Source organism: Notolabrus celidotus, chromosome 20 (genome assembly GCF_009762535.1).
Source record: "Notolabrus celidotus isolate fNotCel1 chromosome 20, fNotCel1.pri, whole genome shotgun sequence".
NCBI classification, from domain to species: Eukaryota; Metazoa; Chordata; class Actinopteri; order Labriformes; family Labridae; genus Notolabrus; species Notolabrus celidotus.
The window spans coordinates 1,594,538-1,617,224 of NC_048291.1; the positions used below are offsets into that span (position 1 = coordinate 1,594,538).

Below are 22,687 nucleotides of genomic sequence, written 5' to 3' on the forward strand. Positions count from 1 at the left end.
CATTCCAGCGCTCAGGAGCTGAGCAAACACTGAGCCAGAGAGCAGCGCTGAAACCAGAGATAAAAATGTCTGTGTTTGTCTTTATTGGTGAACTATAATGTGTTTGTCATGTTGTTATTGTGCTGGTTTCAACCACAGTATTTACAGCAGGGACAACTTGTCAGTGTTTCAGATTTCCAGAACAACAAACACGTCTGTCACAGATCTTAACGCGTCTTTATGTTCTCCTCCAGAGGTTCTCAAACTTTGTTTTCAGTCCCTTTTGAAATGTTTGACTAAATTACCCGAAGCAGGCTGGAGTTTGTTTGGTGGGAAAAAAAAGTGCAGAGACATTCATTTAGCTTTGTTTACTCCATAGTTCTGTGTGTATTTAGTCTTATTGCTGCTTTGTTTCCACCGTGAATGTCTTTCAGCTCTCAGACTTCTTTGTGCAAACATTCACTAGAAGACAGGCGGACAAACTTACAGTGATCCAGTTTGTTGCTACTGTTCACATTTTACTGCAGTAAAACTCCCACATTAGAAATATAAATATAAATGATCCAATGCAGGATAAAAAACTTGATTACACATTTTTTTTAATGTTTATTTTTGTGCATGTTTGCATTTGTTTGAGAGATAACGTGCACCAAAGGCCCCGCCTGCCTCAGGAACCATAGCCTGCCTCAGGGTCGACCGATTATCAGCTGATTGGCGGATTATTGAGGGACAATATTCAGCATTATGGCGATTACCTGCAGCAGCTTTCTTTCTTTACTGATCAGAGATATGTAATAATTCAAAAGGGTAACTTTCCCTCTCTGCCTGATTTTGCTCCCTGCTCTGTTTTAAAAACAGGGCGTTTCAGAAACAGTCTTGTTACCTGCAACACTCAATATTATTTGATTTTTTTTTATGAGACTCAGCCAATGAAACACACACACACACACACACACACACACACACACACACCTACACACACACACACACACACACACACACACACACACACACACAAAATACAGCCATACACTCAGAGGAAGATCTTAAGCACAGATATTTCATTAAAAAAAACAAAATCCATATTCTGAATGAGAAAAGTAGAAATGAAAATACAAATTAAATAAACAAATACACATTTTGTAAATAGATAAGTTGATTAATAAATGAAAATAATTACAAATAATACATTTTAAAAATTATAGGAAAGTAAAAAGGAATAAATGCAACATTTTTAAACCAGAAAAAAACTTGGAAAGAAAAAATAAGCACCCAAAAAAGAAAATAATAATTGAATTGTTTGTTGCTTTAGTTGTTCAGTCAAAATGAAAGAGGGGACCACTGACTGAATCACTGAATCATTCATTGTTAATGATCTGTTAAGAACTGTACAGAGGCTGAGATGTTGTGGGGATTATTTAGGAACTTATAAGCCTCTTTATAAAGCTATTTCTTTTCTTTTTGCCTTTAAATTTATTACTACTTTTGTACATATGTACATCTTCATCATCCCCTAACCCACCAACACCTGAGAAAGCTGTAAAACAAGACAGAAGAGGGATAAATGAAGGTCAAAAGTGGAAAATAAATAAATAAATATATAAATAATATAAAGAATAACTAATTAAAAAATAAAATAAAAGCATACACATGTATTCTGGGACTGTCCAAAACTAAAAACATATTGGAAAGGTATTCAACTTAAAGGTGACATATCACGCTTTTTTCATCAACATATCTTGGTCTAAGAGGTCCCCAAAACATGTCTTTAAAGTTTATGCTCAAAAAAACACTTTAAAATCAGATTTTGGTCTGCCTGAAAAACCCTCTTCTTCAGCCCTCCTCAGAACACTCTGTTTTCTCTCTGACCACGCCCCCTCAGGAAGTGGGTGTGGCCTCGGCTGTCCAGTACATTGATCTAATGTTTACATGTTGGCTGAATATACACGGCTGCTCACAGACCCGCGTTACTTCAACCCTCTGAATCTGATCCAGAATCTGATCCTGACGGAGAGGCGCCTGCAGCAGGACCTTTCTGAACCATTGGTCACAGATTTAGTGTTTCTTGTTGTTTTATTTGTCAGCATGTCGACGTGTGTCTTGGTACACAGCTACCATGTAGCTATGTGGCTATGCTAACTAGCGCTAGCACTTATCCATGATAAATAAAAATCATCCACTAGATCTTCAAATCTGCAGACGTGGGGAGTCAAAGCGACCTTTGTGTTTATTAAGACAGCCTACAACTAGCATGCCTCCCTCCTAAGCTCCTTGTTAGCACACATGTGTGCAGGGAATGAAAAACGGAGGAGGGGTTGAGTTGTATTTTATACAGTCTATGGGCTGAACAAGCTCCGAGCTCTGACTTCCTGTTACAGACCGGATGGCGTTGTGACGTATGAAAAACACTGAAAACTGAAACGGCTGGTTTCAGCACACATTTACAGAAAGGTGGAGAAATCAGAACAGGGGCAGAATGGATTCTTTTACTTTTCAGGGGGTTTGTAGACAGGGACACAGATTTCAGGGAGAGAACCATTAAAAAGTCCATTTTGCATGATATGTCACCTTTAATATTATTTTTATTTTGTATGTTTGTATTTATTTTTAATTGTGTACTATCTATTTATTTACATCTTTACTTTCAGACTATGGACTAGCTGTTTTCAAAAATCTTGTTATGTCTTTTTTTGTCTCTGAGTCTGATGGCTGCATTATTTTGTGATGTTTGCTGAGTCTAATAAAAACGTTCAAAAGAAAAGAAAAATGAAGATTAAATGGAAAAAAAAAAGATGAATGAATGAGTTAAATTAAAAAAGAAAAGAAAGAGAAACAAAGAAGCAGATATTTAACCTTATTTTGTCATGTTTCCAACATTATTGGACGTCCAGCTGCACCAACACTCAAATGTCAAAGTGAATAAGAAAGTCAGTTTAAATCATAGAGTTGAATCTTCAGTGTGTCCAGAGTATCAGTCGTTTTTCGATGCATCAGCCTGAATTAAAGCTCTGAGAAAAGGGTGCAAACAAACACTGAGTAATGTGAAAATAGTCTGGATTGGTGCGACCACAGCGACACAGCGTCACCGCAGCTTCACTGTCACTCATATTCGTCTGAATCTGCCAACGCTGCTGCTGTGTAATGTTTTTGTTTTGGTCTCCTGAAATTGTTTATCTGTTATTTGTTCTGGGTGGATTTAGCTGCGGCTGACCGTGGTGTCGTCGTGTTTCCTCTCTCCCTGCAGGCCTCCCTGATCCCTTTGCCAAGGTTGTCGTGGACGGTTCGGGGCAATGCCACTCGACGGACACCGTGAGGAACACGCTGGACCCCAAGTGGAACCAACACTACGACCTGTGAGTCCCCTTTTTCTTTACGTGTGTTTTTAAAAAGAGAGATCTGAAAAGCTCCCACCTTCCTAAACAGGCTGCATGTCTTTCTTTTTTTTAAACCTCACACTGAGAAGTGTCAGGCGCTCGCTTTAACAAGGACTAAACAGAAACACATGTAAACAGCTCTTGCATCTGGTCCATTACTTATTTAGATACTATGTAATGACATAACTCCTCAGCGCCGGCCAAGAGTCTAAAAATGTCCCTTGGAGCAGTATTTAAGAAGGAGGGGTGTCTCCAATACTATTTTCTTCCATTGACTGGAACTCGTGCATGTCTTGTTGTACCCTGATTTCCTTTCCCAAAGATGGTTTGACCTGCGAAAAGTATCCTGGAAAGAATAAACGGAGACAGACCGCGTGAGTGAAAATGTGAGAGTGAAAGTTTCCAGTATTCGCAGCGGTGTTTATCCAACCGCCGTGCGTCGCCAACAGCGAGAGGAAGCACATGTCTCCGTTTGTTTGGTTGCTGGGGATACAAGACCCTCTCTCTCTCTCGCTCTCGCTCTCTCTATTACATGAAGTGCTCGCGTAACATTTGGCAAGAGGGGGAAAAGTCACGTGCGTGTGTGCATTCTTTTAAAGAACACATAGAAACGGAGGAGAACACGAGTCACGACCTCCACGTGGCTCTGAGGAGAGTCTGAGGGATAACTCAAACGCCTGTTAGAACTCCTGTGCCATGGACAAGTTCAACATCAGGCTCCTCTTAGCCGTGTGTCGCTGTTTATCATGGCGCACAGACGCAGAGGAGAGGTTAGGAAGCCGTCTGGCTGGCTCACACTTATTAAAATAGGGCCGGCTGCAACACCTGGTGTTCCAAATACGGCCCGCTGCATTAAAGCTTTTGGCTGTCATCCTTTTTTTCCATTTGTTGTAAGTGCTCATACAAGGTTGTAGAAGTCCTGTGTGTGTGTGTGTGTGTTGGTGGGCGTGTGTCCAGGCCCTCGGCTTCATAGGTCAGCCACAGCCAGCGTCCCATGAACTGTGACCCCTCGGTATTGTTGCAGGATGTGGCCGGCATGCCGAGGATAGCAGACACGGTCTAGTCTGGCCGCCTGCCTCTCTCTCAAGCACTCAGGCTGTTTTACGAGCTCAGTCGAAGGCTAAATGAACGGCTCACAGTTGAAATTAAAAGCAGCATTAGCACAACGAGCGCTTGAGTGAGTGAGTCAGCGAGGGGAACGAGGACACGGAGAGTATTTTGAGAAGCTCTCTTTCTGGTTTGGTTCTTCAGATTCAGCATGTTTAATTTCAAACATCTGCAGTGTGAAGTTCTCGGTCTAGACTCTAATTATTTAAGCCGACTTGTTCATTTGTTTTTCCAGCGACCGTCCGAGCTGAAGCTCAAGTTAACGAGCTCCACGATCAATTCTTTACGACGTCCTTCATATTCAGAGATGTTCAGATCCAGAACTCTGCAGGCACTGACTATGATGAAGCTGGATGTAGTTACGAGTATCGGCAAGGACTCCAGGTTTTCAGTTTGAAGCAGATGTAATAAGAAGTGGTCAAAAAAAAGACAGGAAGGTGTTTAATGTTGCAGATGTAGGATTTCTGTGACGTCAGGATCGGCCTTCCTGCGTTACTGTACCTTTAACAGAGACAGGTGAGCTTCCATTCCTCCACAGCCTTCAGTAAAACATCTGTCCCAAAAGCACCGCTTTACAGCCAGGTTTATATCCTGCATTGAGTCAACGCCATTGCTTTGTTTCAACACAGAAGCTTACACACATTTGCGCTGACCTGCACCTCCTTCAAAATGTAACTACACACTGAAACGACACAGACTGCAAGCCATATGATTGGTCCAATGGGCAGCATTGTGTTTCCTGCTTTTGCAACATTTCTCCTCTGTTTTCCATCCATCCATCCATTATCTTGACCGCTTATCCTGTTTCGGGGTCACGGGGGGCTGGAGCCAATCCCAGCTGACTTTGGGCGGAAGGCAGAGTACACCCTGGACAGGTCGCCAACCTATCACAGGGCTAACACAGAGAGTCAGATAACCATTCACACACACTCACACCTACAGGCGATTTAGAGTGATCAATTAACCTGGTGAGCATGTTTTTGGACTGTGGGAGGAAGCCGGAGTACCCGGAGAGAACCCGGGGGAACATGCAAACTCCACCTGCCCGACCGGGGACTTGAACAGTGCAACCCACTGCCCCCCTCTGTATTCCACTTTGTAATAATTGCTGCAGCAGGACTGGAAGCAGGCAAGAAATCCTGCCACCTATAAGCGTTTGTAAGAGATTTAAGGATGTTGCAGCACATCGTGAGCACTACATACTTCACTGGCTCCCCATACAGCCTCCAAATCCACTTCATGATCCAGCTCATCACCTACAAAGCCCTCAATAACCTCGCCCCCTCATACCTGACCGACCTCCTCAAACGCCACTCCCGATCTTGCCGCCTCAGATCCTCAGATGCCAACCTCCTAATCCCAGATCACCATCATGTATCTCATACCTTCACATCATGCTTTGACACAGAAGTATGTCATGCTCAAGACTGCGTCAGCCACTACTGCGTTGCATTAATTCATCATGCAGGACTTTGTGGCACGTGAAGTCCACCTATTGGGAAACTCTCTGCAGACTGAAGAGCATGCTCCATGTTTCCTCTCAGATTCTTCTTTTTAGCATCTTTAAACATCTCTTTCTGGGGGTCCCAGCGGTCTAAACACCCCATGTATAGAGGGTATAGTCCTCATTGCAGAGGTCAACGGTTCGACTCCCTGCTGGTCGACCATTTACTGCAAGTCTTCCCCCTCTCTCCACTCCCCACATTTGCTGTCTTTCTTCAGCTGTCCTGTCAATAAAGGCAAAAAAAAGTCCCAAAACCTCTTTCTGTCTGACGTAACACCCACAACTTCTTCTTCAGTCAATTATCTTCTGTTCACATCACCTTAATTCATGTCTTTAGAGCTTTTGCAAGGTCCCATCCCTTAGCAAATACCCAAATCATTTTATCTTTCTCAGGATCGAGTAGGAAAAAGTGATCTTGGTGAATTTCTGCAGAGATGGAACAAAGGAAAGCAAAAAGCTCACAAAATGCACAAGATGAATAAAAAATCCTCCTCATAAAGTAACTGTTCATCCTTCACTTTCAGATAGCTTCATATGTAGATCAGCTGCTCCATTACGTCCCTATTTTACCTTGTGGTTCTCACAGAAACACCTTTAAGGTCGCAGAACCCACTGGCTGTGAATCGCTGAATCCACTCAGAGGATGAAGACGTGTGTTCGCTCGAGTAAACCCGAGCTCTCGGGGTAATTTTAGGACATCAGCAGTTTCCAGTTTAAACTTGTGAATCTCCGGAGTCAGCCCTCGGTTTTCTTTCTGTTTCTATTTCAGACTGTGGTTGCATTGTTGCTGTAATGTCATGTTTCTCTTTCACTTTGACCACATGTTCTCGGCGGCAACTTACAGGAAAGAGAGGCTAAAAAAAAAAAGTCCCAAAGATGCCTCTGTGATGAAGGATGAACTTCACTTCTGACACTTTAAATCTGCTTTCTCCTTTTTGTTTCTATTTTCCCTTTGTCTCCTCTGCTCTGTGCGTGTGTGTGTGTGTGTGTGTGTGTGTTATTGCCCATGCCTGGTATTAAATATCGTAGCCAGACTAATGAATTTTATTAGACGGAGGGTGATCCAGATGACTGGGGCTGGGTAATAATACTTCCCTCTCTCGTCACGTCTGTCTGACTGAGCCGCTCTCTCACATCGCACCCCAGACAGGCATTTGGCATCGACTCAAAATGTCCAGACGTCTTACTCACAGCCCCATTGTTTCATATCCCCTTTGGTAAGCAGCATGATAATTATGGTGGGATGCAGTTCTGCGAATCGTACACATGATTAGTTTTCGACGGAAAGAAGGGGAGACCACCCCGGCAGATGTGCCACGACAGGTTCACATGGTTAGATGTTATCGCAGGCTCGGCCCTGACTCACGATCTGTTACTTCAAACTATGGCAGAACTAATGTTCCTTAAATGCGTGTTTTAATCTGTTAGCAGCTCAAAGGAGAGAAACCTCACTTTGATCAGGACTTAAAGATCTCTGCTCCAGATCAGAATCAACAGCAGATCATTCTCTCCTCAGACGATGGTCTTTTGTTACTCTGATACCTGCAAACCCAAAGCTTCTCCCCTCACCTGCAACACTCTTTAAGTTCAGATGTTCAGATGTTTGATAACGCAACGTTCACCAAGCTGTGAGTCTGGGCATGTCTCATGCGGTGGAGGTGAACCTGTGTGGCCGTCTGCCAGGAAGCTCTCTTCCTCCCAGGAGTCGCTGCTCATGTGTAACCAAAGACCACAAGCTTTTTTTAAACCTAACTTGAGTTGTTTCAGTCGGGTGGTTGTTTGGGGAGGCACTGCTTTGTGGGAGAGGAGCCTGATAGTGGATCTTAAAGACACTGTACCTGAGTCAGGCGAGGCAGCGAGGGCGGGTCTATTCAAAGTCCTGAAACCCTTTCTATAGTACGTTATGTCATCTGCGTATAAACTCTATTTTTAGGTTAGTTTATTCATTAAATGTGCTTTGTTCTCAAACTTATGAGTGTGTCCTCCCTTTCACACACGCAGCAGCTTGTCCCACCTCGCCTCCTACAGTTTCTCCTTTCTGTTAGCGTCTGAACTTCAACTCAAATAACACGACTCGGTTTGGAAACCTTCACTTGATTCTTCGTTAACACATCAGGTGATCCTTCTGTGGGCAAGACTTCTTCAAGAACAATCTCAAACTTCTCTGTTGACTCTATGCCGTAGTGGCCGACACGGATGTGAGCTCTACATATTTGTGCATCAGCTGGGTCTGCTTTTCTCTGTAGCACTCCCTCTTGAGGGCAGCGGGGTTTCTCTGAAAGTCAGGTCGCCCGTTTCTGCTTGCTTTTTCACAGCGATCTGAGCGTGTTATGTTCATTTACAGCTAAGACATGTTGACATGATTATACAGCAATGGTTCAAGGAGAGAGAGGAGACGACGGAGGAGATGAGATATACGGTACAGGAAATTCGATGCCACCCACTGGACCAATCACAGGGCTTGCGATCCGTGTTGTTTCGGCGCCTAGTTACATTTGGGAGGAGGAGCACGTCAGGCTACACTGCGTTGGAAAAGGACTACGCAGACCTGGGGGCGCTGATTCGACAGCAGAAGTATTTAACTAGACTTCAGAAAGTGCAAAAACCAGCTGCACTGAAGGACCTCTCTGTCTCTGATCACCTGCAGATCATGTCTCTGCCGCTGCAGCTGATCACGATGAGTGATCGTCTCAGTCACTGGTTGCAGATGTGCGATCTTGTGCAGATCTTTGTAGGGACCCTTTAAAGTTTGTTGGAGGATTGCTTAGTCAAGAAAAGGGAGGGCAACCCAAAGCGTCAAATCAAGAGATAGAGGAACTCTTATAGAATACATACTCAGACCCAGTCCACCCTACCGGGTTCTAAAAGCGTTCCTGGTGATCTAAGATTCTTGTGGAGGCTATTTAGACTTTAGACAAGTCATCCCAAAAGCTTGGTTTAGAGCAGGGGCAACCTTAATTCCTAGGGAGAAAGAGTCCTCAGGTTTAAGCCAGTTTAGTGATGTGCTTCCTATCTGTCCTATCTATCCCTGGCTTTGGGGGACATGAGGAACCATGTGGTAGGCTACTAAACTTATCAGTAGAGGGTATAGTGGGTTGGGTTTCCACACTGAGTGCACATCATTTCTTTTCGCATGAGTGCCTTGTGTTTTACTCAAAAGGAATAGGCATCGTCTAAGTTCATGTGTTACGACATCTGTAAATACAGATCTGTCTACACCTGTAACAGGTGAAAACAGGAGCCTGTTGTTAGATCCTTGTGGAGTTTATTTAGAATAGTATGTGATGAAGACGTCATCCCAAAAGCTTGGTTTAGAGCAGTGGGGATCTTAATTCTTAATCTTAATTCCTAAGGAGAAAGAGTCCTCAGGTTTAAGACAGTCAGTTCCCATCTGTCCTATCTATCCCTGGCTTTGGGGGACATCATGAGCCATGTGGTAGGCTACTAAACTTATCTGTAGAGGGCATACTAAACAAGACATCCCAAAAGCTTGGTGTAGAGCAGCGGGGATCTTAATTCCTAAGGAGAAAGAGTCCTCAGGTTTTACGCCAGTTTAGTGATGTGCCGGCTCTCGCTGCCCATCTGTCCTTGTAAATAAATACAGATCTCGCTCCACCTGTCTTCTATCCTGATGTTAGTCTTCAGCTCAAAGGTCAGAGAGCTTAATAACCCACAAACAGATGTAAAGCATTGTAGTGATTAATGATTGAATACTACTTCCTGCAATATAAGGTCGTAAACGTTCTCCACGTCACGGTCGTATCGGTAAAGTTTCTGAAGTTAACTTGAAGACAAACAATGATTGAGTTACATAACTAAACATTTCCATATTTGACAACATAATTAAAGCTAGGGTTGGTGGTCTCAGAAAACTAGCATGAATTTGAATGTAGCATTTCCTCAGGACTCCGTCTAACCCCTCCTCCCCCTCCCCTCAGAGCTCCTCCAAAACAGCGCCCCTGCGACCATATGATGGTGACTGATTCCAAACCGGTCCTCACCAAAACATTCTCATAGTGAAAGTTAAAAACACAAACAAACATGACTGCTGTTAGCACTCACAACTATCATGCTAGCATTATCCAGTTGTCCTGGTGACAAGAGGAGAAGTTCTTCATTCATTCGTAGGACTTACTAAATGTCATTCATTCTTCTGCTTGTCAGAGCCCCCGTGGTGAGAGCTTTTTAGACTCTGATCCGGACTACAGTCCTGAGCAAAGACCCTCATCGGGTCAGAGGGGACAGGCCCGAGGTGGATCGAGAGGGGCAGTCAGTAGAGTCAGGGGAAGCAGAGGCAGGAGACGGGGAGTGAACACCGGGGAAATGTACGCTCTGCAGGAGGCGGGCAGAACGGCAGGACGGGATCTGATTGGTTTAAAATTTTGGACCCCAAAAACGGGGATTGGTTGGTGTTTTCCCAGGTTTACTCCGGATGTAGATAGCAGCTTTCTTTACCTCTTCTTTAAGAACACATTATGTATTGATTACCATCAGGACATAAAGATCATTTTAACCAGTATGACAAAAAGTGGATCTAAATCTGAACACCAACCCCAGCTTTAATGACCGTTAACACCCGCTCACATTTTCATTAAGCTGCTTTAATAAGGCGGCTCGTTTTGATTCCTCATTTAAACCCAAAGAGCCCGGAGCGCTCAGCGCTGGGTGTGAAGTGTTCAGTCTCTTTCCACAGACTCCCAGACGCTTCCTCATCCTTCAGACTGTGTTCATGTTTGCAGCCGTCGCTCCCCTCCCTCCATCCTCTCCCTCTCTCTCTCGCTCTGACCGTTATGTGCGACGGGATGCTGTGAATATCATAAATGATTCACAGGGTGCCGGTCTGCAGGAGGAGCTCTGTCTCATACTCAGACGTTCAGGGTCAGATTTACACATTCACACAGACCAGAGTGGGAAAATCCCTCTCAGTCACCCCCCGCCTTCCTCTTCCTCATCCGGCCCCCCCCGGCCCCTCCGTGACTTGTGGCGTGTCCTTGACGAGGCGGCTCATTGTTAGGGGATGTGTGTCTCCCCCCTGTGTCCCTGAGGACATCCTGAACGAGGTTCCAACATGTTAAACCTTGAAACCACTCAATACTCAAACTGTCTCTCCTTCTTCTCTCTCTTCCTTCAGATACATCGGGAAGTCAGACTCCATCACCATCAGCGTGTGGAACCACAAGAAGATCCACAAGAAGCAGGGCGCTGGTTTCCTGGGCTGTGTCCGCCTTCTGTCCAACGCAATCAACCGCCTTAAAGACACCGGCTGTAAGTGTCAGTGTCAATCTAATGCACCAATCCTAAACTGTCCTCATGTGTACTGAAATGTCTGAGATGTGTGGTTTTTATCTCGTGTCTGGTGGAAGAAGCTCTGCTGCATATTACAGGGAGCTCGTGGAGTCTGATGTGAAGTCGCCTTAACATGCAGAATCAGAGAGATGAGGCGACTTGAACTGCAGCTCAGAGAGGAGACAGTCCCGATCATGAATGTTTCATGTAGCTGAGTTATCCCTCCTCTCAGAAACTTGACCTGCAAACGTTGGCTGGTAAAAACCTGTTTAAAAAGCAGTTTGATGTGAAGAATCTGTTCCTCTCTGTCGCTCTCCTGCAGAGGAGAGAGAGAGAGATTTAAGAGGAGCCAAAAAGAGAGTTGAACATCTCTGCTCGTAATCCTGAAACATGTTGCCCAACATATTTTTGGTGCATTTTTGTCTTTTATTGATAGGACAGTTGAGAGTAGAGAGTTGGGGAGGACATGTAGTAAATGGTTGAGGCTGGAATTGAACCTGCAGCCTCTGCAACAAGGACTATAGCCTCTGTATGTGGGTTGCACACTTAGACCGCTCGGCCAACGGCGCCGCAAGATCAAATGTTATAAAAAAAACAGATGCATGTTGAGCATGAGATACTGGATTGATGTTAACCTCTTGATACTCATCCTCTCCTGTAAATGAAATCCTCCTCTCCTCAGTGTGCACACAGACGTTTCAGCCGAGCTCCCTGCCCTGAGTTATTTATTTGTCTCTCTGTTTACGCTCCTCGCTCCAGTCTGTTCCGTGGAATAGCTTCAGTTTAATCAATTACTCTTAATGTTCCCTGGTGAGTAAATAAGGGCGTATCCATGACGCCTGCTGTGTACGTGATGTTTGCTCAGGAGCAGAGAGAGAGAGAGAGAGAGGGGGGATAGAGTAGCTCCTTCTCCTCCTCACCAGGTCTGATGTTTGTGTGGGTCGATCACCATCACCCTGCAGACGATATAAAACCGTCTCCTGTCTTAATCTGAGTGCACGATGAGATGGAGGCGAGGTGTAGCTGCAGGGAGACTCGTACCCAGAGAGAGAGAGAGAGAGAGAGAACCCGCAGCTTTCCCTCGAAGGCCCTGACGCTGCTGCTTTTCCTGGAGCGACACAGGAAACCTGAACCTTGGTCCACAGCTGCGAGTGGTTTGACTTTCTCTGCTGGCCTCCTCCTCACCCCTGCTGCTTCCCCTTCAGTCTCCTGCACACACACACATACACGAAGAAACACACACACACACACACACACACACACTTACACACAAAATGCCATTGTGACTAACCTCGCTCTATCTCCGTCCGCCGATCTAGACAGCCGGTCATTCCGCGCAGACGTGCATAATTGTGCAGCTATTTAAGTGTAAGCGTAGATTTGTTGTGTTCTCTGTGTTGTGGTCGACCCCCCCTTGTGTGTGTGAGTGTGTGTGTCTGTGTGTGTGTCATTCTTTTGTTTTTGTGAGGAATTTACCAGAAGTTGCTCTCTCGTCTCGTCCACAGGACCGAAGGACGGCATCTGGTCGGCTGGAATATTTGCGTGTCTCTGTTTTACAGTAACATTTAAATATAATTGCAGAGTGTCTGCATATTTAAACGTATACATGTACTCATGAGTGCTCTTCCCTGTCTGCATTTCACCGTCTCTGCGAGTGTGTGTGTGTGTGTGTGTGTGTGTGTTTTCTCTGCGGCTGCTGACCTCCAGCCAGCCTTGTAACGGTTTGACCATTGCCTGTTATGGTCCGTGTTTAGTCTAGACAGACATCCTGAGCTGATCTGCATGACACCCAGACAACAGAGAGAGAGAGAGAGAGCAGATAGTGGCATTTCTCATGTCTGCAGGCAGTGTGTCCTTTCTTTTTTTCCTCCGTGTTTCTCCCTCGCTCTCGAATTCCACAGACTTTAAGAAGTTCAGACAAAGAGTTTCCAGACTTTGGCAGAGGTTCATGTCCACGCTAAGACCGGGGTGGAATAGTGCCGGCTTTGTACTGAATTTTGTCAAATGTTTGACCTCTGCATTTGAACTGAAGCCGGTGCTCAGTGAGATTTTTTACGGCCCTGTGGCTCGCTCCACAGACCCCGGACCATCTGTTCCAGGGTACAGCCGAGGCCGCGGTCTGCAGACAGAAGAATGAGAGGAGGATAATGAGGGAGGGAGAGAGAGAGGGGAATGGACTCTGAGTGATGTAAATGATACAGAGCGATGGGACGTCCAAGGGGGGAAATAAAACACACACACACTAGTTACATGCATCTCCCTGACACTGATGAATCCTCTTTATAGCTGGTCCTTCCATCGTCTCTCATTTCCTGTTTGTCTCATGATCTCTCTCTCTCTCTCTCTCTCTATCTCTCTCTCTCTGTCTCTCTCTGTGTCTATCCTTCCTTCTGTTTCCTCTCAGCAGATCAGAGACTAGACTTGAACAAGCTGAGTCCCAACGACAGCGACACGGTCAGAGGACAGATCGTCGGTAAGTGGGAACACAAACCAGGAAACATTTTGTAGCACAGAACATCAACTTCAGTGTTTACTGTTGCTAGGTCTCAAAAGTCGTCCCACAGTGCTTCCTAAGCAGTGACCGTCAGCTCTGTTTCATATTTGCTTTAATTCATATAGAAACTGTAAAAACTGTTGATAGAAATCATGTCAGAGCATCAGCAGCAGCTCTGAACTCAGAAATTGTATAACTTTTCTCCTCCTTGTTGTTGAAAAAGCTAATACCAGAAATCCCGCCCCCTTCTTGATTCTGATTGGTCGGTGATCAGGAAGTGACATTGCTGAGCGCGCCGGTGTTCCAAAAGTTGAACTGTTTACAACCAAGCGGCAACCTCTGGTCTAAAAAATATGAGTCCAATGCGGAAGTGCTAAAAACTGCAGTTCATCGAGTGTCCACTAGAGGCTGGCTCCAGACGTACAGGAAACCACATACACACCCATTCAAAGAAGACGATCTTCACAGCAGAAATAAACATGTTTACAGCCTGGTTCAAAAGACCAGTGTAGTCTGGATAGATCATTTCTCTATCGGCACACTCACTGAGGACCGTCCTCAGCTGGTTTTTGACGCAGCGTTCAAGCTAAAGCTAGGCGATAATTCTATAACTATCGCGTTATAATTTTTCTATATAAATATAAAACATTTTGTTAAAAAATTCGATATAAATAAACATGTAATTACACCCCCCGGCCACATAAATTAGAGAGGGTGATAATGAGCCTTAAACGCTAGTTGGCGCCCAACATTTGACAGAAGAAGAAGAGGCATTGAACAGCCAATCATGTCGCGGGGTGAGAGGTAGGCGGGGCTTAAAGATGTTCGGCACTGAATGTAAACACAGCTGAGACGAGGGACAGCGAGTGGTTAGTCTGACACTGTGCTGACTCTGCTTCAACCTTTAACTTCATACACTTCATTAAATTTACATTCAGGATGAAGGTAAAGGAAGAGAGCAGAGACAACTTCTGCTGTTCATTTCTAACATGTTTAATGTCCATCACGACCGTAAGACAACGGAGCACTGATTAACCGTGATGCATTCACTGCACTGTGGGAAACAACACCACTCTGCCTGTAACCTTTAGTAATCTTAAAGGGGAGAGCACAACTCAAAACAATACTCTATAAACTGACAGAACACAGTTTGATATATCTTTGTTGTAAATTTAAATCAAATTATGGAAATCAATGTGGGAAAAATAAGAATCTACAAACTAAAACTTCACAAAAATCTGATCTTACATTAGAGACCTGCTTCCTGTTAGCACCATCAGAAATGATGGATTCAAGAAGTTCATCAGAAAACTAAACCCAGATCCAAACTAACAAACTTCAACTTTCACTCAGGAGCAGAAATCTGACTTTAAACTTAAATGAAATAATGATTTGATGTTTATCGTGATAACATCATTATCCATATCACCCAGCCTTAGTTCGAGCTCAAAAAACTGCAGAAGTAGAAACAACACCAATCCATGTTTTCCTTACAATGATCACGTCATTTTGTCTATTTTTTATGATCACATCTTTTTTTGATTTGTACAATATAAACACGTCAAATGCATGAATTAAAGAATGTAAAATAAAGCACAAATAAGAAATGTAGAGAGAGAGCAGAGGTTTAAACATAACATTTTTTTTTTTTTTGTTTTGTTTTGTTTTGTTTTGTTTTGTTTTGTTCATACTATTATTTCTCTGATTTCATCTTTCATGCTCTCCTATCTGCTTTCCATCCCCTCTCTTCATCTTTAGGACATAACCGCACCCCATCACCTTCATCATTAAAACAGAAATACACAAACACACAGACACACAGACACACAAACACACAAACACACATACATACACAAACATAAAAGGCCTCACTGATCACTGCATAAAACTGGGACCTCCTCTGCCACCCTACCCGTCTTAAATAACAGCTGTGTCATCACCCTCAATCAGTGCATCATCATTGCGTGCATCACATGAGGGGGGGGCTTCCTCCCTTGGGTCTGGTGGCCCCCCTAAAATGTATGCACCTGAAACTGGCCTGGCTCTGCAATTCGCAAGTCCCCTCCCAAGGGTCTGGGGGCTGCCTTTGCAGAGCCGGGCCTGGCCGATACCAGTCTGCTGGTACCTACAGCTCCTCCCTCCACCATGCCCTCTCATCATCCGCAGTGGCACACTACATGCTTTCTAGAGTCCACTTATAAATACCCTGTAAATACCCATCAAACTACAACATGCACATAAACATCAACACCCATATAACTGCACACACACATTCATAATCCCCCTTCTAAAACCTCTCTTGTCCTTCTCAAAAGCAAGCATTTTTTCTCTTCTAGTCTTTATCTTCTCTTTCTATTGTGTTTTTTCTCTTTTCTCTTTCTTGACAATCCCCTCCATAACAGTCTACTCTCGTCTTGTTTGTTCTGTTTTGTTTTTTTTTTTTTTTTTTTTTTTTTTTTTTTTTTTTTTTCTCTGTGTGTGTTTTGTTTTGTGATCGTCACCTATAGTCCAACTCTTCTTTTCTAACCGTTTTTTTTTTTGTTTTGTTTTTTTTGTTTGTTTGTTTTTTGTTTGTTTTGTTTTTCTTCTAGTCTCTTTGTTTGTTTTTTTTGGGGTTTTTTTTTGTATTTTGTTCTATACTTGATGGCTTTGTTTGGTTGTTGCTCTCAAGTTCTATGGTTTGTTTTTCTTTTGTGTTCTGTTTGATGTCTAGCACTTTAGTGTCTGTTGCATATATTAAATAAAAAAACAAAAAAAACATAACAACAAAGACACAAACAGAAAACATGTTTACGTCAGCCCCAAATGTCTGATCATTGCGACATAATGCGTGTATGTGAATGTGAAATATGTCGGCCTGCTGAGTGTTCTCATGGTTTAATACACAACATGAATCATATAGAGTGTAGGCTTGGGTTTCATCACACATCAGAAGAAGGAAAAAAACAAAGAGCAGAGAGAACACAGCAGACCCCCCAGGACACAGCTGATAAATGTAGCCCTGGTCCTGTTCCTCATAAGGATATCCCGCTCCGTCTCATGTTTGGATAAAATATCTGTGCCTGCGCTGTAATGTGCTGTCGAGTAATCCCAGAGCGTGCATCTGTCTGCCATGTGTTGCTGCAGTGAGCCTGCAGTCCAGGGACCGGATAGGCACAGGAGGCCCCGTGGTGGACTGCAGTCGGCTGTTTGACAATGATCTTCCAGATGGGTGAGTGACTTTGGGGAAATCTCTTATCATCTCAGGAGGAGCGTTTTTTAGAGGCTGTAGCAAATCTCCAGAATAAATTCTGCCTTGGAGCGCGACAGGAGTTCAGATCCACAGAATCTGATCCGTGCATGCGGTGAGACGGTGCAGCGAGACAGATGATGATTCTGCGGCTTCTTAACTGTGTCCGCTGACTGCTGCGTCTGTGTGTGTGTGTGTGTGTGTGTGTGTGTGTGTGTTTCTGTGGCCAGCTGGGAGGAGAGGAGGACGGCGTCTGGACGGATCCAGTACTTGAACCACATCACACGCACCACGCAGTGGGAGAGGCCGACCAGGTGAGTACACTCCAGCCCAGACCTCTTAAATCACACAGCAGCAGACCTCTTCTCTGACCTCAGCGCAAATTGGGGGAAGTCTGTCTGAACTGGAGTGGTCTCCTTAAAAAGAAAGAGACAGCCGTGTCAGGAGGACGGACCCAGACTGGGTCTAATGATGTGGAAGAGCCAGGGAATCATAGAGACGCATTTTATCACCACTCTGTCTCTTTGTCTGGCACTAGTTCCTCACAGAGCTGGGTCTCACACGGTCTAAGAACTGTTGTGTTTGATAGAGCTGCATGTATAGATTACATCCTTCACACCTGAAGATGCAGCTGTGTGTTTGCACTCTCTTTGGCTCTTTTGCACGTAAACTCTTAGAGGAAGCAGGTCCTGAAAGTTTCTAGAATTGTCTTTCACACATGTCGTCTAGGTGAGGTGGTGAGGGCTGGGTAGAGCATGCAAAAGGAGGAGGTACCCTCTGTAATGGTCACTGTTTCTGGGTTAATATCTCTGCATTATGTAACACTACACATTTACAACTGCAGGAACTAAATACATGCAACTGGTAGAAGCTATAAAGCAGAGAATCTCAGCTCAACGTGAACAGCTTCATCACTCTGCACACTTGCAACTCTTAATTTCCAATACTGATACATTCAGGCTTTTTACACCAGAACTGTTTGGTAACAACAAATCTCCTAATGTGGAGTTAACACATTATGCCTAATTGTAATTGTTGCATACATAAATGCAACAGGGCTTTCCAAATGTACACACTGTTTGAGCAAAATAAGAGAACAACTTCAACATCAGTTATGGAAAAAAGTGCCAATGTGGCACGACCATATTTATTATTTTTTAGAGATTTTAGAGAGAAAAATTTCGCCTCAAACATCACAACAGACAATATCCAAACAAGGAAGAAGCATATCTTCAGTCCAGAGTAGTGAACAAACATAGTTCTCTTTTATTCCAAGTTCAGTGAATGAGGAAGTGTCCATAACTTGGTAAATAATACAATCATTCAATTATAAACTGGGCTCCATCGCCCTGCTCTCTCAAAATACTGCAAATAAAAACAAGACAGATTCTTCTTGAGATGGGAGATCAAATCTGATGTATTAAAGGAAGACGCCTTGTTTCCTCCTCACATAACCAACGCTCTGCAGTCATTGCAAATTAAGGATTCGTAGGTGACATGGGAAAATAGTTCCAAACCACGGACATCTCATGCACCGGGTGAGCTAGCTTGTTAGCCACGGTTAGCAACCCACGAGTCTAGCATGTTGTTGTTGTTGTTATACGCCTGTAAACGTCCCATGCTGCGTTCATGCAGGCTCGGAATTGCTAAAGCCTACTGAACAAACATCGTTTATAAAAACCCGCTACAGATAATTCCTGATATTACATTTTTAAGTCAATATTGGCCGATAATATCGGAGGGCCGATGATATCGCCCATTCCTAGTTAGGTGTAAATGTTCCAGACTCAAACCTGCGCCGATCATGTATTGGCTCACCCAACTTTTTTGAATGAACGTCTGCACAGATTCAGACGATTACATCCCCACCTCCACCTCTCGTGTGTGAAAGTCCCTCTCTGATATCCTCTCACATTCTTCTTCTTTGTTTCTGATCTTCCTCGTCACCTTTCCTCCACCTTCCTCCTCTCAGGCCGGCGTCAGAGTACTCCAGCCCCGGCCGGCCGCTCAGCTGCATCGTGGATGAGAACACGCCCGTCAGCACCAACGGGGCCACGCCCACCACAGCGTTGCCTCCCAGCGGCGGTGAGCAGCGGGCCCAGGAGAGACGGGTCCGGTCCCAGAGGCACCGCAACTACATGAGCAGGACCCACCTGCACACGCCCCCGGATCTACCTGAGGGATATGGTCAGTGGGAACCTGATCGTATATATTTGTACTGTTATCATGCAGCTTCTCTTCCTCGCCCTCCGACAGATGAACGCAGTAATGTGTTCTTCAGTTTGATGAAATGATGAGCAGATGTTTCATATATGAACAGAGAGATGTATGTTCATGACTTTAGAGTGCCGGGCTTTTTATCCTCCGGTTAATCCGTCTCTACCTAGCCTCTGAATTGTGTCAACATTGTAATGCTGTTGTGTTAATTACTTCCTCTCTGCCCTCCTCCTCCTCCTCCTCCTCCTCCTCCCTGCTAAAGACCGGGCTCAGTAACCCGGCTAATCTGTGGCCTCATTCAGTCCAGCTCTGCTCTGATGACGCTGCAGCTCTGCACAAGGAGCCTGAAATACTGGCTCCATTTTAGACAATCTAATTGAATTGATCGAGCTGTTAAGGGCTGACGACAGCCATTCACCCCCCCCCCCCCCCCCTCCCTCCTCCTCCCCCTTGCTCTCTGTTCTGCACACAGTCAAACAATCAGATGCATTCATGTAAAAGCAAACACACACACAAGCTGTGATCCCCCACACAGCCCCAGGGAGGGGCTTTATCATCGCAGGGAAATCTTCTGCAGGATTTTGGGAGCCAAAGCAATAAAAGCATATCACAGCTTTGCTCCGAGTGGTTCAGATTATGAGGCTCTGACTTCACGACACATCTGGCTCTATCTCCTCGTGTCCTTACTCTTTAAAAGTCAAGCGTTTATCGGGTTTTAAAACATGAACAGTCTGCAACAAACAAGTGGGAACAAAGAGTTCCTTAGTAAAGATGGCCGACGCCTCTCCAGCTTCTGCTTATGTGCATGTGTTAGAGCTCCCTCAGGTGGGTCCAGTCCTCAGGTGGGTCCTGTCCACAGCCTCACAGATTCTTGTCTGGGTTCGAAGCAGACACAGTTATGGTGCGTTCAATGACTCTTGTGTTAGTGTTTGTTACGTTTCCTCTTACTGTTCCTCATCTACTCTGATATTCCAGTGCACACAGCGCTGCAGGAGCCTCATTGGTCAACACAGCTGTCAATCATAGCCTTAATATGGAGGAGGATTTTGGTTATTTTTCCTACCTTTTTACTCAGAATTCTGTCCTTTAAAGATCAAAGACAACGTTCTAGAATTCTGTCCTTAAAGATCAAAGACAACATTCTAGAATTCTTTCCTTTAAAGATCAAAGACAACATTCTAGAATTCTCTTTAAGATCAAAGACAACATTCTAGAATTCTGTCTTTAAGATCAAAGACAACATTCTAGAATTCTTTCCTTTAAAGATCAAAGACAACATTCTAGAATTCTCTTTAAGATCAAAGACAACATTCTAGAATTCTGTCTTTAAGATCAAAGACAACATTCTAGAATTCTGTCTTTAAGATCAAAGACAACATTCTAGAATTCTGTCTTTAAGATCAAAGACAACATTCTAGAATTCTGTCTTTAAGATCAAAGACAACATTCTAGAATTCTTTCCTTTAAAGATCAAAGACGACATTCTAGAATTCTGTCTTTGATGTCAGAATTCAGTGAGGAAAGTCAACATTCTGAAGAAGAGTCAGATCTAAACTGATCCTACTTTATCCCTCTTTTTATGTCATCAATAATAATTCAAAGTGAACAGAAACATGAACACTGAGACATAAATCAGCATGATAAGAACTCACTATAATGACAGAAACCATGTTTGACAAACATTTGTTTCACCTGTGTTTGGATTTTAAAGTTCGACCCATGTCCCATTAGACCGTATGGAGGAGGCAGGCTACATGGAGCTCTACACCTTTTGGCTTCACTCTCAGAGAGCTGTCACGTCGTCCATCTGTTAAAACAGCCTTTGGTCTCTGCCCTCAGTCCCTATAAAAGCTGTCAGCACGTCCGACTCTCTGCATGCAAACACGGCAGCCCGGAGTGTGTCAGATGTATATCATGCCCTCGTCGTGTGTGTGTGTGTTTGGGTGTGTGTGGGGGTGTGTGTGGGGGTTTGGGAGGTTACGTGTGTACATGCATGTTAAAGCGAGAGGTTCGTCCAGAGGGATGCCAGAGGAGAGCTGTTTGGCAGGCCTCTCTGTGGAAATATCTCTGTCAGACTTTGATGAATGAGCTCACCAACTCAGACGTCAGACAACCTCATCGCTCCTCTCCAATGTTCCTCACCCCCATCTCCCTCACCTCCCCCCTCTCCCTCCCTCCCTCCCTCCCTCCTCCTCGCAGCCTTTTGGGATCTGGACGGACTCAGTCAGTCCTTTTATCTCCGCCCGTGTGATCTCTCTCTTACGCAGACAGATTATAGGCGTAAGCTGTCTGACTGCGGCACATGACTTACACTCAATTTCATTTTCCATATATAGTTTGACATTTGACGGAGCGCCGAGATTCATTTAGATTCACCTCATTGTATAACAAAGGATCTCACAACCTTTCATCCTCTCTTTTCTTGTCGTCCTACAGAGCAGAGGACCACGCAGCAGGGCCAGGTCTACTTTCTCCACACTCAGACGGGCGTCAGCACGTGGCACGATCCCAGAGTACCCAGGTATGGTCATAAATGAGGGAAGCATCACATACGGAGGTGTTCTGGAGCAGTTTTAGATTAATAAAGATTTGGGGTGCTGGTTTGGCTCAGTGGTGTAATCATGCACCTCAATTGGCTGATTTATGGCCTCTTGCTGTGTGTCCTTCACTGCTCTCCAGACCCAGCTTCCTCCTCTACCCGCTGTCCTGACCCCAGAGATATTTCTTTTATAAGGAGGTGCACATTAAGTTATCTTCACTTGCATTAAATGATCAAAGTTTACTTGATAACTTGCAGAAATCAGTCCGTCCCTCACTCCTCAGCAGCCACTCTGTGGTGATCTTCTGTGCTGTTGAGACTGTCTCTAAGATTTTATGTCCACTGGAGAACGCCATCAAAGCCCTGCTTCTTAATGAAAGCTGATTCTAAAAGAGAGAAAACTTAAACTACTTCTATAAAGTACCCTTCAAGACAAAGTTACAAAGTGCTTACCACAAAGAAAGAGAGTACCTGAAAGATAAAGTAGACTCATGATAGTGCACCAATAAAATCAGACATCCAAGGCCCTCTTCTGAACAGTTAATGTCTTCATCTTCGTGGCATGTTGACTCAGAAACTCTGTTCTGCACGTTTCAGCATCACACCTTCATCAGGAAGTAAAAAAACAAACCAAGAGTTCTGGGGTCTTTTATCCCCCAGAATTACTTCCCCCTGAACTAAAAGGTTCCTGGTCCCCCATTGTTGTCTGCGTTTGGACCGCGGGCTGAAGTCCCGGGTAGATTGTGTAAATCCGGCCAGTGACGTATGGAGAAAATAAAAAGTAAATGCACTACACCACCAGACCAGTAGAGGGCAGTAACATAAAGAGGAATACCATTCATCAGAGATGACACCATAGAAGCAGACGGACAGGCAGGTATCATTATGAGCAGCACAACAGTTAGCCTGTTAGCATGAAGAGACTCAGCTGGTCTGTTTTAGATGGTGCTATATTTCA

At 44.4% G+C, this 22,687-nt stretch overlaps 1 protein-coding gene across 1 annotated transcript in view; it reads left to right on the top strand.

The window, feature by feature from the left end:
• The window catches only part of LOC117832321 (E3 ubiquitin-protein ligase SMURF2-like), a 60,449-nt gene that overhangs the window by 31,336 nt on the left and 6,426 nt on the right, over positions 1–22,687 (top strand). Inside the window, exons 3-9 of the mRNA XM_034711412.1 lie at positions 3,224–3,332; positions 11,096–11,229; positions 13,658–13,723; positions 16,871–16,955; positions 17,204–17,287; positions 18,946–19,160; positions 21,627–21,726. Of these exons, the coding sequence (XP_034567303.1) occupies positions 3,224–3,332; positions 11,096–11,229; positions 13,658–13,723; positions 16,871–16,955; positions 17,204–17,287; positions 18,946–19,160; positions 21,627–21,726 (793 nt within the window). The remainder of the gene's footprint in view (positions 1–3,223; positions 3,333–11,095; positions 11,230–13,657; positions 13,724–16,870; positions 16,956–17,203; positions 17,288–18,945; positions 19,161–21,626; positions 21,727–22,687) is intronic.